General features: G+C 42.5%; 1 protein-coding gene across 20 annotated transcripts in view; it reads left to right on the forward strand.

Moving 5' to 3' along the window:
* Positions 1-15535, forward strand: part of LOC139411302 (MAP kinase-activating death domain protein-like) — an 80083-nt gene that overhangs the window by 26444 nt on the left and 38104 nt on the right. For 13 of the 20 annotated variants that reach the window (XM_071157439.1, XM_071157452.1, XM_071157447.1 and 10 more), the window contains exons 5-15: positions 2150-2281; positions 2715-2828; positions 3441-3521; positions 8623-8795; positions 9854-10089; positions 11951-12109; positions 12635-12739; positions 13093-13310; positions 13535-13788; positions 14037-14176; positions 14522-14635. In XM_071157439.1, the coding sequence (XP_071013540.1) occupies positions 2150-2281; positions 2715-2828; positions 3441-3521; positions 8623-8795; positions 9854-10089; positions 11951-12109; positions 12635-12739; positions 13093-13310; positions 13535-13788; positions 14037-14176; positions 14522-14635 (1726 nt within the window). Of the gene's footprint in view, positions 1-2149; positions 2282-2714; positions 2829-3440; positions 3522-8622; positions 8796-9853; positions 10090-11950; positions 12111-12634; positions 12740-13092; positions 13311-13534; positions 13789-14036; positions 14177-14521; positions 14636-15535 lie in introns of all 20 variants that reach the window. The other 7 variants (XM_071157440.1, XM_071157457.1, XM_071157450.1 and 4 more) reach the window with 1 other exon arrangement.

The following is a 15535-nucleotide window of genomic DNA, read 5'->3' on the forward strand; positions in this document are numbered from 1 at the left end:
CTCTCGCTGGGGATAGGCCTAAGCTTCTCTTACTTTGTTATAAAATCCAAAGTTTGGACACCTACTCAGTCAAGGGTTTTTATTTAGACTATTTTCTACATTGTAGAATAATAGTGGTCATAAACTATGAAATAACACATGGAATCACATTGTAGAATAATAGTGAAGATTTCGTCCAGCATCTTCACAAGGTCCTTTGTTGTTCTGGGATTGATTTGCACTTATCGCACTAAGTACATTCATCTCTAGGAGACAGAACGCGTCTCCTTCCTGAGCGGTATTGCGGCTGTGTGGTCCCATGGTGTTTATATTTGCGTACTATTGTTTGTACAGATGAACGTGGTACCTTCAGGCGTTTTGTAAATTGCTCCCAAGGATGAACCAGACTTGTGGAGGTCTACAATTTTTTTTCTGATGTCTTGGCTGATTTCTTTTGTTTTCCCATGATGTCAAGCAAAGAGGCACTGAGTTTGAAGGTAGGCCTTAAAATACATCCACAGGTTCACCTCCAATTGACTCAAATGATGTCAATTAGCCTATTAGAAGCTTCTGTAAACTTCTGACTTAAACTGTATGTATGAATGTATGTATAAATATCATACAGTGGATGCCTTGGCCTATTCATGCAAGGCCCTGGTGCATTTAGTGCTCAAATTTGAATCTTCAGGGTCACTTGTCCGGCGGAATATTTTCCCAGCAGTCAAATACCCTTGAAAACGTCTCGGCTACGGCATGTTTGTTTGTCTGTAAGGGTACACTATGGAACTGTCAATCAAATAATCTTAAACTGCCTGCATGCAGCCTGCCTGCCTGCAATCTGTGCGCAAACCACTTTCCTAAAAAAGTACTTTTATAGTTTGTTAAATAATGTGAATTGCCAAGACATTTAGTAGAAAGAGAACACATTTTCATCTAGGAATCGACTCCTAAGATCCAGTATCCTTGGAATGAAGGGGGCTGATTAGTTGGTGTAGTTTCAAGAACACAAACACTCGCATCTTTCATAGTTAGCTAGAGAGGGACAGAGAGAGAGAGAGAGGAGGGGCACAGTAGGCAGGTCGGCTACCAACCAGACTGTCAGATCTGTGCACTAGGCCTGTCTATCAGCAGTCAATGCTGTATCTCACTATGGAACGCTGTATTTCGTCATTTCTTGGCTTGCAATGTCTCGCAACTTCAGTGAAGCAGGGCCTATCATTAATGAATAGGCTAGGATATTCTAAATGCAACAGACTGAACACACACTCGCATCATTAACGAAATAGCAGGCGAGCCAGCTGCACTGTGATTTTAATTTTGTAGAAAAAATAAAGAAAAATAAAAATAATATTGCCGTTAGGGTTTTTTCTTTACGTTAAGGATCCCAATATCGTTTAAATATTTAAACGTTCTCACCCCTATTATATGTCCAACTCTTGATATTGATTTAAATGGCCAACTCAATGTTGTTCACAATCTCACTGGATTATTGAAGACCTAGTCCCACACTACCCATACACTGATTTTATATATAGCAGGCGTATTTTATTTTATGATTATTTTTTACCTTTATTTAACTAGGCAAGTCAGTTAAGAACAAATTCTTATTTTCAATGACGGCCTAGGGACAGTGGGTTAACTGCCTGTTCAGGGGCAGAACGACAGATTTGTACCTTGTCAGCTCGGATTCAACTCTTACCCTACAAGGTGCGGAGCCTGCTGTTTTTTTCTGTTCTACCTGATATTTAATTGCACCCACCTTGTGTCCCAGGTCTAAATCAGTGTCTGATTAGAGGGGAACAATGGGGGAAAAAAAGCAGTGGAACTGGCTTCGAGGTCCAGGATATATTGTATACTACTCTATACTCTAAACTGTGTCAGGTTACCCTTGAAGCACCTCCTTTCGCTGTTCAAGCTTTAACATGTCACTGTTGTATATTGAAAACAGCATATTTTGGTCTGTATGTGGCTGTTGAATCAACTAGTCAATGCTACATCTCTTATTGTGAAGGAATAAAACTAGGATGGTCATTGAATGTAATTGAGTATCTTGTATGGAACAAGCTGCATGTGATCGATCACCTAATGCCAACAGTCTTATGAAGTATCAATTTACAATTGAGATGTTTAAATGCACTTCAAATAGTTTGTTTTGATTTGTGTCTTCCAGGTGGTCCTCCAGTCGCGGGACTACAATGCCCTGACCATGAGTGTCATGGCGTTTGTAGCCATGATCTACCCCCTGGAGTACATGTTCCCTGTCATTCCTCTACTGCCCACCTGCATGGCCTCCGCTGAACAGGTACGTCAATCGAACCAATGACTGCAGTACTGGTAGTTGTAGTACTATTAGGGAGAACAAATAGAGGGCTTTTTAATAGCTGGAACCAGAGTTAAAAACATTTGTTTTTAAGGGATAGACTTTGGGGGGGAATTCCTGCACCCTAATTGATTGCCTTTGAACGTTTCACTATTTTTATATGATTAGATTTGCCAATTTTTATCATCCATTGCTTTTTTTGCTATTTGTGATTGTAGCTGTTGAAGAGATTAGTCCCTGTACTATGTTGGGAGTTTTACCTGGGATTTGAATGCATGCCTAGTGGAGTTCTAAGCCCACTAGCTTTAGTCTATGGTGTGAGGCTCCTCCTATTGGAGCTATTCTTGCTTGTGTGCTGATTTAGATTTTGTCTGATCGTGACGTCATACAATGTTCTTTCTACTCTCCTTTGTAGCTTCTCCTTGCCCCCACCCCTTACATCATAGGTGTGCCTGCCAGCTTCTTCCTCTACAAATCCGATTTCAAAATGCCCGACGACATTTGGCTCGTGGACCTGGACTGTAACAAGGTAAGTGCCCTAAAATGGAGGTGCGCTTCAGCATCCCTGCCAGAGTCTCTGCAGATCTATGCTATTATTTTGCAGGTCTATGCTATTCGTTCGCAGGTCTATGCTATTCGTTCGCAGGTCTATGCTATTCGTTCGCAGGTCTATGCTATTTGTTTGCAGGTCTATTTGAGTTCCATACGGCATTCTCTCTGATTGGGAGACGAGTCTAGACACTTGCTTGAGATGTATTTATTTTCACTGCTAAATCCCATTTGGGGTTCAGTTCTCTCATTGCGACCGTTATTGTGTTAGGCTAGATATCGACTTTATGCAGGAGGGAAAAACCTAGCTCTTGTCATCCTCATTTCAAACCTGTGCAGAAACTGACTTCAACATAAAAGTCCTCCCACTCTGTGAGACAGAGAGCATCCAGTGCTAAAACACACACCCACAGCCCAGACTGTCTTTCTAGGGGCAAACTCCTTCCCTTTCATCTACTCTTTAGTAGGTAATGGTGACTGATGTATGCTTTGAACATTTTGAAGGGGTATTTGTGTACACTTGTGAGTGTGTAGTGTACATGGTTGTTTTGCAGAAATGTTACAATTTGAAGCATGCTTTGTTGCTCATCAGGTCAAAGCACCCACCAATGCAGAGCACCTACCCCCTCTTCCCGAGCCGGAATCCACAGAACTCAAGAAACACCTGAAACAGGTAAATATAGCCTGTCGCAACCTACCCGATAGCACTATTTTCAGTGGTCGTTCACCACGCGTGTATGTTAGCACTGCCGACAGTTAACTCTGTTTATTTCAACCCTCTTGTATCGTTTTATTACATAGCATAAGAAAACCTGCAATATTACCATATGTGTTAAACTATTTGTTTACAAGTGATCACCTTCTCTTCTTTCAGTTTTAGATATGTTTCAAAAGAGGTTTGATGAATTGCTCCAGGCACATCGGGGTCCTTGTTCTCTCACCGTGTTGTATGTACTAACTATGCATATAGCGTGGGAGCATTGTTGATTTAAGCGTTGTAATGTCCTAACGAAAACAAGTGTTTTTTTGTTTGTTTTTCTCTCTCTTTTCTTTGCATGCGCTAGCTCTTGGAGGTAAAAGCAGATACTGAGGTCTTACTCCCTGAGACCTCAGTAACAGCTGTAGCAGTAGAACTAACCAAATCTTCTAAGCCCAAATAACAATATGTAGATTAGAAGCTGGTTCTGATTCATAAACCTCTCTTTCACATGTTGTGAAATGCCAATCAAACATTCCACTGTAGTACCACGTCAGTTTAGCATTGTAACTAAAACCACCTTGAATTATCAGTGAACATCTAGTAACCCCCGCCTATCATTAGCATATTTTGCCAGGAACTATTCCTACCCAACATTGTCGTCGTCTGTTTTTCGAGTTTATTTGATTTTAAAGAGCATATTAAGCACAAGATGCTTTATGAAGAAAAGTTCAATGAAAAGAACAACAAAATGTATAAAATCCGCCATATGAACAAATGTCACATTTGAACTTTCGAGGCATAATTCATCACCACCGTTAAAATGCATCACAACTCGGCACCAAATGTCATTCAGTGGTTGTTTTTTAACATCCAAACCCACTAACCCCAATTTGAATCCCTAATCATGCCTCATCATGTTGAAAATCCCTGCATATCATAGTTGTGGATATGCTTTGAATCAGAATCAGTGCAGTATTTGTGTGTGATACACTTGGCCCTATCCCAGAGTGTGCGTGCGATTGATTTAAGATAGACCTGTGTGTTGGCAGAGCCAAAAATCTGATATGGCAACATGCCATTTGAGTGGAAAGATATGGGTAAAGGTGAGTTTTCATAGGTTCTATTGTTTTGAGGATTAAAGCAGTCCTCAGCTCTCCAAAACAGTAACAAACAAGTGGTAGCTGGTAGGTCCTTGCAGTCCCGCACAGAGAATGGGTTAGTATGCACTGAGTGTATAGAACATTAGGTACACCTTCCTAATATTGAGTTGCACCCCTTTTTGCCCTCAGAACAGCTTCGATTCATTGGGGCATGGACTCTACAAGGTGTCGAAAGCGTTCCACAGGGATGCTGGGCCATGTTGACTCCAATGCTTCCCACAGTTGTGTCAGGTTGGCTGGATGTCGTTTGGGTGGTGGACCATTTGTGGAAAAACCCAGTAGCTTTACAGCTCTTGACACACAAACCTGTGCGCCTGGCACCTACTACCATGCCCTGTTCAAAGACTCTTAAATCTTTTATCTCGTCCATTCACCCTCTGAATGGCACACGTACACAATCCATGTCTCAATTGTCTCAATGCTTGAAAATCCTTCTTTAACCTGTCTCCTCCCCTTCATCTACACTGATTTCAAGTGGATTTAACAAATGACATCAATAAAGGATCATAGTTTTCACCTGGATTCACCTGGTCAGTCCACAGTTGAAGTTGGAAGTTTACATACGCTTAGGTTGGAGTCATTAAAACTAGTTTTTCAACCACTCCACAAATTTCTTGTTAACAAACTATAGTTTTGGCAAGTCGGTTAGGACATCTACTTTGTGCATGACACAAGTATTTTTTCCAACAATTATTTACTGACCGATTATTTCACATTCACTGTATCACAATTCCAGTGGGTCAGAAGTTTACATTAAGTTGACTGTGCCTTTAAACAGATTGGAAAATGATGCCATGGCTTCTGACAGGCTAATTGACATAATTTGAGTCAATTGGAGGTGTACCTGTGGATGTATTTCAAGGCCTACCTTCAAACTCAGTGCCTCTTTGCTTGACATCACAGGGAAATCAAAAGAAATCAGCCAAGACCTCAAAAAAAAAAAAAAATATTGTAGACCTCCACAAGTCTGGTTCATCCTTGTGAGCAATTTCCAAATGCCTGAGGGTACCACGTTCATCTGTACAAACAATAGTATGCAAGTATAAACACCATGGGACCACGCAGCAGTCATACCGCTCAGGAAGGAGACGCGTTCTGTCTCCTAGTGATGAACGTACTTTAATGCGATAAGTGCAAATCAATCCCAGTACAACAGCAAAGGACCTTGTGAAGATGCTGGATGAAACCAGTACAAAAGTATCTATATCCACAGTAAAACAAGTTCTATATCGACATAACCTGAAAGGATGCTAAGCAAGGAAGAAGCCACTGCTCCAAAACTGCCATTGTCCCCATGTGCAAAATGTCCTCTGGTCTGATGAAACAAAAATAGAACTGTTTGGCCATAATGACCATCGTTTTCTTGGAGGAAAAAGGGGGAGGCTTGCAAGCCGACAAACACCATCCCAACCGTGAAGCACAGGGGTGGCCATATCATGTTATCGGGGCGCTTTGCTGCAGGAGGGACTGGTGCACTTCACAAATTAGATGGCATCATGAGGGAGGAAAATAATGTGGATATATTGAAGCAACATCTCAAGACATCAGTCAGGAAGTTAAAGCTTGCTTGCAAATGGGTCTACCAAATGGACAATGATCTCAAGCAAGCATACTTCGAAAGTTGTGGCAAAATGGCTTTAGGACAACAAAGTCAAGGTGTTGGACTCACAAAGCTCTGACCTCAATCCTATAGAAAATTTGTGGGCAGAACTGAAAAAGCATATGCAAGCAAGGAGGCCTACAAACCTGACTCAGTTACACCAGCTCTGTCAGGAGGAATGGGCCAAAATTCACCCAACTTTTTGTAGGAAGCTTATGGAAGGCTACCCGAAACGTTTGACCCAAGTTAAACAATTTAAAGTCAATGCTACCAAATACTAATTGAGTGTATGTAAGCTTCTGAACCACTGGGAATGTGATGAAAGACATAAAAGCTTAAATAAATAATTATCTCTGCTATTATTCTGACATTTCACATTCTTAAAATGAAGTGGTGATCCTAACTGACCTAAGACAGGGAGTTTTTATTAGGATTAAATGTCAGGAATTGTGAAACTGAGTTTAAATGTAGTTGGCTAAGGTGTATGTAAACTTCTGACTTCAACTGTATGCCATGGAAAGAGCAGGTGTTTGTAATATTTTTTTTACACTCATTGTATGTCAGCATCTCACAGGTTAAGAGAGGGGATCATTTGAGTTGGGGGGTGTATGGACAGTAAACAAAGAGCCAAAAGGTTTTCAATTATTTTTCGTTATTGTCAAGAGATCTGCTCCCTTCTGTGTCTAAGTATCACCTCTCCATTGTAGCCACCGGTTATCCTGCCAGTTGGTAACCATTGATAGCCTCTTTAGGCTAACCGTGGCTAACTTGTGTTGGGTGTGGTATGGTGCATTACTGTTCCTTTTTGTGTGTTGTTTTGTCTCACTCATGTTTGTTTGTGTGTCTCTGTCATGGTTTGATCTCTGTAAATGTGTTTGTTCTCTTTCTCTCATGCACCACCTCTTTTCTCTCTACTTTTCTACTTCATTTTTTCTCTTGTTCTTTGGCTATGTCCCAACTCTTTAAATCGACACCTTTCCTTTTCTCCCTTCTTTGGCAACCATTTAGCTGAAAGGACTGTATGTGAAAGCAACATGGGGGGCATCTCCTTCTCCCCACTAGCCCACTTATTGGCTAGTCCAGGTTTCCACGTTGCTTTCCAGCACCCCGTCCTTTCAGCAGTTTTGTAGTCAGGCTTGAGAGGAGATGAGGAAAGGAATCCATTTAAAGGGAATTGGACACACAGTCTCCAATCTTTACCTTTTTTGTCATGTGTCGTTTCAATTCTGCTCAGCAATTGGTCAGCTCAGCCTTTTCATGTGATTCTCTTCCTGGCATCTCTCTTGTCCCTCTCCCTCCTCCCCTTCCCTAGTGTCTGGTTAGGTTGACCGTGATCACCCAAAAGCAGATCTTCTCCTCTGACAATAAGGTTCCTAATTTCTCCTCTGCGGAATGTGCCATGCTCCTTGCACGGATATTCTTCCTCACCAAACTTCAATATTTTTGTTGTTGCTTGTTATTATTTTTTCTGAAGTGTCATACACTATTGTTGAGATGTTGTAACAGACTGGTGGCATAGAGAGATTTCGTAATGGGTCATTTTTGAAGACCCACTACTGGCTGCTTAGTTTTGGCTTGAGCATGCTGGAATGTATGCACATCTATCTTTTCATCAGTGAGTGTTCTTGTAAGCAAACGCAGTGGATATGCATATTTTTGCTCTAACACATAGGTTGCGTCCAGGACTGACCTAGCCATCAAACGATCCACTGTGCTAACATCGTGCAAAACCCTGAATGAGTCTGCAGAAATCCCAGAGTGCTAGTGAAATCCCCCAGCTGTTACTTCTTCCCCCGACCTCTCCCAAATGACGCTCCCATTTCAGGCATCTGCAGAAACATGCACTCTTTAGATTCATTTGCTGGGAAACGGGCTTCCTCATTTTGTCCCGCACTCTCACCTGTCAGCTTATAACGGTCACATTGTGAGTCCTCCTAGTTTAGTCCTTGTGTTTTATGAATGATTTATTCTCAAATGAGAACTTACATCAATCAGACAAAAAATAATGAAGCAGCACTACATAAAAAATTAAAAATAAATACTAAATTATAAAGTATTAACAAATAAAGGAGTAACCAAAAATAATAAATTATAATAGTTGGGACTCATTTTTATCAAATTTTGAGGTCTCCGAACCCCTCTTGCACCGTTTTGAACCCCAAACAGACTGTTCCACACTGGTCCTAGTGAGGCCATTCTGTTGCCCCACCCTTCAGCTGATGCCTGAGGTGAGAGTGCACCCTAGTGGGGCCGAGTGACCCCGTCATCTCTCCACGACAGTGTGTTGATTAAAACCTTCCTCTACCCGCTCCAGGCCCTGGCCAGCATGAGTCTCAACACCCAACCCATTCTGAACCTGGAGAAGTTCCAGGAGGGCCAGGAGTTACCCCTGCTCCCCCCCGGCCAGAACAAGGCGTCGCCCTCCTCCACCGAGTTCAACCCCCTCATCTACGGCAACGACGTGGACTCTGTGGATGTGGCCACCAGGCAAGATTTAACAAAGTTTCTCTGTCCTTTTTTAAGTAGATCTCATATTATCCATGCAAGGCAATGTGTGGGGTTGGTTGAATTTCAATTCTTACACTCCATTTGATTTAGTCCCTGAATACTGTAGATATTTTATAGATATGAAGAGCTATTTGCATATGCACATTTTATGGATTGACCCCTGTTCCCAATTGAATTCTTCAAATCTGAAGTGCGTGCGGGGTCCTGCAAAATTAAGGCAGTTATACATTTGAAAAACGTTACAGTATATTCAGAACAGATTTCATAACATTGTGTGCCTTCAGGCCTCTACTCTACTACCCCATATCTATAACACAAAATCAATGTGTACATGTGTGTATAGTGCCTATGCGTGTGTATGTTTGTGTTCCTTCACAGTCCCCGCTGTTCCATAAGGTGTATTTTATCTGTTTTTAAATCAAATTTTACTGCTTCCATGAGTTACTTGATGTGGATTAGAGTTCCATGTAGTCCTGGTTGCCTCCCATAGTCTGTTCTGGACATGGGGACTGTGAAGAGACCTCTGGTGGCATGTCTTGTGGGGTATGCATGGATGTCTGAGCTGTGTGCCAGTAGTTCAAATAGACAGTTCGGTGCATTCAACATGTGTTGAACATAGTGATAAAGCCAATATCTCCTCCACTTTGACCCAGGAGAGATTGACATGCATATTATTGTTAGCTCTCTGTATACATCCAAGGGCCAGCCGTGCTGCCCTGTTCTGAGCCAATTGCAATTTTCCTAAGTACCTCTTTGTGGCACCTGACCACATGACTGAACAGTAGGCCAGGTGCCTTTTGATAGTGCTGCTAAGAATGCAAAGCAGCGATTTATTCTCCTGATCCGAGCAACTGTTGTATCAATGTTGTATATGACTCAACAGTCATAATGTCATGTGAAACAATGTGTTTCATTTGAGCCTCATACCAATAACAAATGTCTCTCGTACGTAAATTTGACAAACAAGAAAGCCTTTTGAATTCAAACACGACTATTTGAAGCGTTAACACACCCAACTTTCCTTCTTTCTCCAACAGGGTTGCCATGGTGCGGTTCTTCAACTCCCCCAACGTGCTCCAGGGTTTCCAGATGCACACACGCACGCTGCGCCTTTTTCCCCGGCCTGTGGTGGCTTTCCAGGCCACGTCCTTCCTGGCCTCGCGGCCCCGCCGCTCAGGCTTCGCTGAGAAGCTGTCGCACACCCAGGCCGTGGAGTACTACGGCGAGTGGGCTCTCAACCCCACCAACCTGGCCTTTCAGAGGATCCACAACAGTAAGTCCCTTACCCTAGCCTACTGTTTGGAGCTGACACGAACCATACTCCTGCTAGCTTGGGATATTTATAGTGTGAAGTGAAGTGTAGCCCTTTACACTCGTACCAATATACGAGTTGAAAACGGCAGATTTGCGCACTAATTGCCTAAATTGGAACATAGTGGCTGTGCAGTAACATGCTATACATGAAGTTAGAGCTCTGGCTCTGCGCTTCACAGCTTTGTATGGGTTTTGACTGACAGATGTTCTGAACTTGAGCACCAAGCGACTAGAAGTTGCCCCCATCCCTCCTGGTAATTGGGCAACTTTAGCACATTTTTGGTTGGACTCGATGTATTTTGGAAGATGAGACATTGAGGATTATAATAAATCCCGCTTTGATGTCATAAAAGTAAGCCAAACAGTCCAAATGTGCACTTAACATTTCCAAATTCTAAAACTTATCATCTACGGTGTCAATGTTTATGGTCACTATGTTTGATGCACAGTTACACGATTACATGGCGTCATACCCTGGGATGTTTCTGATCAGAATGAGCCTATGTTTGTTTATTGTGAAGAAAATTAGCCGCAGCACACGCACCTGAATGTACTAATGACTCCTTTCTATGCGCACCAAAAATTCTTAATCTGTCTCTTGTGAAAGCCTAACACGGTAAGATAATATTTTATAACTTAGCTTGTCATGTTGGCAATAGAACAAGCTTTCAAATAATGCACATCTGACCCAGATTGCGATTTGTAATGGACCATTTTGGACTAGGTAAACAACAACAGTAATTTGTGTGACTGCACGGTTGTGTTCCAGGCGATACGACTACAAGTATTCTTGCTACAGTTCCTCGATCGTCACAGCAGGAGAGCTCAAAAAAAGTACCTTTTTATAGTTGAAGACTCTTCTTTGAGTCATAAAAGTGCTTTGAAATTGCTTAGGAACTGTGCAACCTTTAGAAAGGTGTGTGTGGCCACTTAGTTCTCTCACTCAAACCCTTTTCAATGTTTGTTTGTAAATGGGAAAAATGCACATGAAATCAACAGTGTAATGTTTGGATTCAGTCATGTCAGGTGAACTGTTGTGTACTCACCTTTGGTCTAATACTTGTACAATTATCTCCAAACTGTTCAATTGTTATGTATATGCGTTTCATATTTCTTCTCTAAGAAACATTTCAATTTAGCCCTATCCATATAGGCCAATTTCCACGTGTGTAAAGGGTTAAGTAAAAAGTGAATTATGCTATCAATGATTGCACTTTCCTTAGGTCAAATGGGAATATACACTTAGTTGTACAAAACATTAGGAACACCTGCCTAATATTGAGTTGCACTCCCTTTTGCCCTCAGAACAACCTCAATTCGTCGGGGCATGGGCTCTACAAGGTGTTCAAGCGTTCCACAGGGATGCTGGCCCATGTTGACTCGAATGCTTCCCACAGTTGTTGGGTGGTGGACCATTCTTGATACACACAGGAAACTATTGAGCATCAAAAACCCAGCAGCTTTGCAGTTGTTGACACAAACCGGTGTGCCTGCCACCTACTACCATGCCCCGCTCAAAGGCACTTAAATATTTTGTCTTGTCCGTTCGCTCTCTGAATGGCACACATACACAATCCATGTCTCAATGCTTAAAAATCCTTCTTTAACTTGTCTCCTCCACTTCATCTACACTGATTTGAAGTGGATTTAACAGGTGACATCTATAAGGGATCATAGCTTTCACCTGGATTCAACTGGTCAGTCTGTCATGGAAAGAACAGGTGTTCCTAATGTTTTGTGCACTCTGGTATATTTCTCTCAGCAATACAGGAAGTTTGAAGGTTTCGTAGTGTTTCTGAGCGTACCTCTGTGTTCTGCAGACGTGTATGACCCATCTTTGATCGGAGACAAGGGCAAGTGGTACGCCCACCAGCTGCAGCCGGTGTTCTACCGCGTGTACGACAGCAGCTCCCAGCTGGCCGAGGCCATGAGCGGACCCCTAGAGGATGAGGCTAATGACTCGGACCCCACAGACGACAGGTAAAAAAAAAAACACTGACCCCCTCCACGTTTGGAAGGCATAACGATTCGTTGATTACTACTGTGATAACATAATTGACAAAATGTTAAATGAAAGATTGTTTCAGTGCCAGGTACTGCCAAAGGTCTAAAAGCAATTTTGCAATGTGGAAAGCATGTTAGTGAGCCATTTAGCATATAAAAACTAGATCTGAAGGGAGGTCCTTTCCTGTGTCTGATCTGAGAGTTCTCTGTGTGTGTGCAAGTGCGGCCGACGGAGACGATGCAGAAGCAGCGGCATGGCAGGCTATAGAATGTTGATAGACAACACATTAGCCACTAGATGGCGAACTCTAAACATTAACTGGTAGATTCTCTAGTTGGCTCAATAGTTAGCTTGCTAGACATGATGTATAATATCAGTTGAGGTTCATTTGAGTCTGAGATAAAGGTTTAGCTAGCGTTTTTTTGGTTAGCCTTCTGTAGACGTGTAAGGTGTCACCAAGATGGCGTCCAGGGTAATGCCACTCTGTTTTGTTTCTGTGGCAGCGACAGCGAGGCTGGCTACGACGACTCCAGCTCTTCCTACTCGTCACTTGGAGACTTGGTGAACGAAATGATCAAATGTGACATCCAAGGGGACACGCCAAGTAAGTTTCTGTGCTATTTCACCAAGGCTGCATTTACACAGGAAACCCAATTCTAATATTTTGCCTAGTTATTGGCAGAAGAGCTGATCTGAATCAGTGAAATTCATGAACAAAAGATCAGAATTGATCTGCCTGTGTAATTGCAGCCCAAGAACCACCCAGCTTACACATACTTACTGCTATGACAAAAAAACAGTCAATTCCCCCTTATTATAATAACTGACAGTTGTTTTCGTCTTGAAAAATGGCAACCTAAAATGACAAATTCCTTTCAGATAGTCACTAGCTAAACATTTTATTTTGTGACCCTTTGGCCATCAATAGCAACTAATATCTGTCTTCTGGTGTCATAGACCTGGATCCCCCTACCCACGCTGCCCTGGGAGATGCCAGCGAAGTGGAGTTCCAGGACTTCCAGGAGTTCAAGGGAGAGGGTCCCCTCCCTCAAGAGAAGGCACTGCCCGAGGGGGGCGATGGACCTCCTGAACCTCCTGATGGACAAGCCCTCCGCTCGAGCTCCAGCACAACCGCCAGCTCCAGCCCCAGCACAATCATCCAGGGAGTCAACAATGTCAGTGAACCGCTCAATTTACACCAGTATAAAATTATGCAGTTAACACTGTTTTTAACAACTGACATTTTTGGCGAGTGACGTTTGAATTCGTTCATAACTCTTGACCATGAGAACACAATAATTATATCTTTGCTTGAGTTGTTTTCCTTCCTTTATAAAGTGGCAATTTAAGTGTATTTAGTATCAACCATTAGTAACCATTTGATGTTCATTGTGTCCAGGAGCAGGCAGAACCAGTGGAAATGGAGGCGTTGGCCAGTGCAGCTCTACAGAACCCTGCCCCGGGATTGGGCGTTCTGCCCTTCTCCAGACCTCCTCCAGACGCTGCCCCTGTGGGACCAGCCAATAAGAAGGGAGAGTACGACAACCCCTACTTTGAGCCTCAGTATGGCTTCCCTGCTGAGGAGGACCCTGAGGCAGAAGACCAAGAGGAGACGTACACGCCCCGGTTCAACCAGAACCTCAACGGCAACAAGTATGTTACAACACACCTACGCCATAACACTGTACACACAAACAAGCATCATAAGCCACACATTCTGAAAACCATAGTTTAAAAAAACAAAACAGTGATGTATACATCTCTTAAACATACACACCTAATTAAGTCTCTCAGCTTCTGAATTCTGCATCTATGATATGCCTCTGGTATAGCAGTCGAAAAACTACGCTAACAAAACGTGACACTCCCTCCGGACCTCTAACACATGTTCTGCTCCACAGAGCCCAACGCCTCCTGAGGCCCAGCAGCCTAAAGCTGCCCGGAGAGTCGGACGGAGAGGGCGACTCCCGCAACAGTTCTCCAAATTCCACCATCTCCAACAACAGCAGCGATGGCTTTGGGGGCCTCATGTCCTTTGCTAGTGAGTCTCCTCAACCAGGGCCTATTTTAGTTGTATGATAATCACAGACCTGAAAGGGCTGGATTGGTGACATACACTTTGTCCTCCAAAACACTGAAGGGGGAAATGTGTAAGGGTTACTCAGCGGGTAATACTGGTTGCTGGTCTTCTCAACCAGGAAGACAACCAGAAATGTACAGTTTACAACAAGAAATGTACAATATTTGCTAGGTAGTGATTGAAATGGAACTTGACGTTAGGCTGCAAGTCATCATGGGTATACTATAGGATGGCGAGACATGGTCAAATGTTGGTTTCTTTTTGAGACTTAATCGGTCATCAGCGACTCTCTCTCCATCACTGCAGGTAATCTGTACAAGAACCACGGCACCAGCTTCAGCCTCTCCAACCTGTCTGTACCCAATAAGGGGGGGCTGAGGGAGAAGGCCGCTGGGGCTGGGCCCTTCCCCAATCTCAAAGGTACATTACTAAATGGAGCCCGTTTCCCTGTTTTGTCCAACTTTCATGTTATCTTCACTCACCCTTTTTTTGACCTTTTATCCATCTCATCTCCTTCTCAATTTCACTCTCTGTGGCTGTGTTCCCCTCTTATCTGTTTTCTGTACAATTGTTGTGCCTTACAGCAGATTGCGGTCAGGTTTGTCAGAGGCAGGCTGTCTACTAAAACCATGCCCTTTCAAAGTTCAAATGATTGTCATACAGCTCTTGCAGTGGTTACAAAGTATAAATGTTTTCGTTTTGTCATGGGCATTAAAAATAATAATATTTGGAGTGCAAATATCACCAGAGTGCACATTTCTACAATATTGTATACACCGTATCATGACAAGACACATTGAGCATAAGATATTCCCATGTGAAGTCATCTTAATCATTTAAAGTAACTGTCCAGTGTTTCCAGATTTCTTTGAAATATGACCTATAATTAATTACAATATGAGGAAATATTTTTAATTCAAATTTTCTATTTAAGTATAGGTAGCTTTTCTGTGTTTGATTTATGTGGGCATACCCCAACAACAGAATGGTGTCAGCATATACCAGTCATTGGCCAGCTCAGCCTATGAGCCAACATGATGTCATATTCTATGAGGAAATGGCAAGCATTTTTGAAAAACTAAGTGTTTTCTTTCTCCAATTTATGCTTTGGCCACAAATACAAGTATGGGATGAGTTAACATTATTTGGTTATGAGTTAACAGCATATATTTTATTTTAAAAGTAAGATTTTCTCTTAATGTTTAGGCCTACTTTCAATGGTGTGGAGAAGGAAGGAGAGTAGAGATGACCATAATGTGGAACTCTGACTGACATGTTGAACTTCTTTAATTTCTTCTTCAGAAGCTGCTGCTTTGCTTG

Source organism: Oncorhynchus clarkii, chromosome 6, assembly GCF_045791955.1.
Source record: "Oncorhynchus clarkii lewisi isolate Uvic-CL-2024 chromosome 6, UVic_Ocla_1.0, whole genome shotgun sequence".
NCBI classification, from domain to species: domain Eukaryota; kingdom Metazoa; phylum Chordata; class Actinopteri; order Salmoniformes; family Salmonidae; genus Oncorhynchus; species Oncorhynchus clarkii.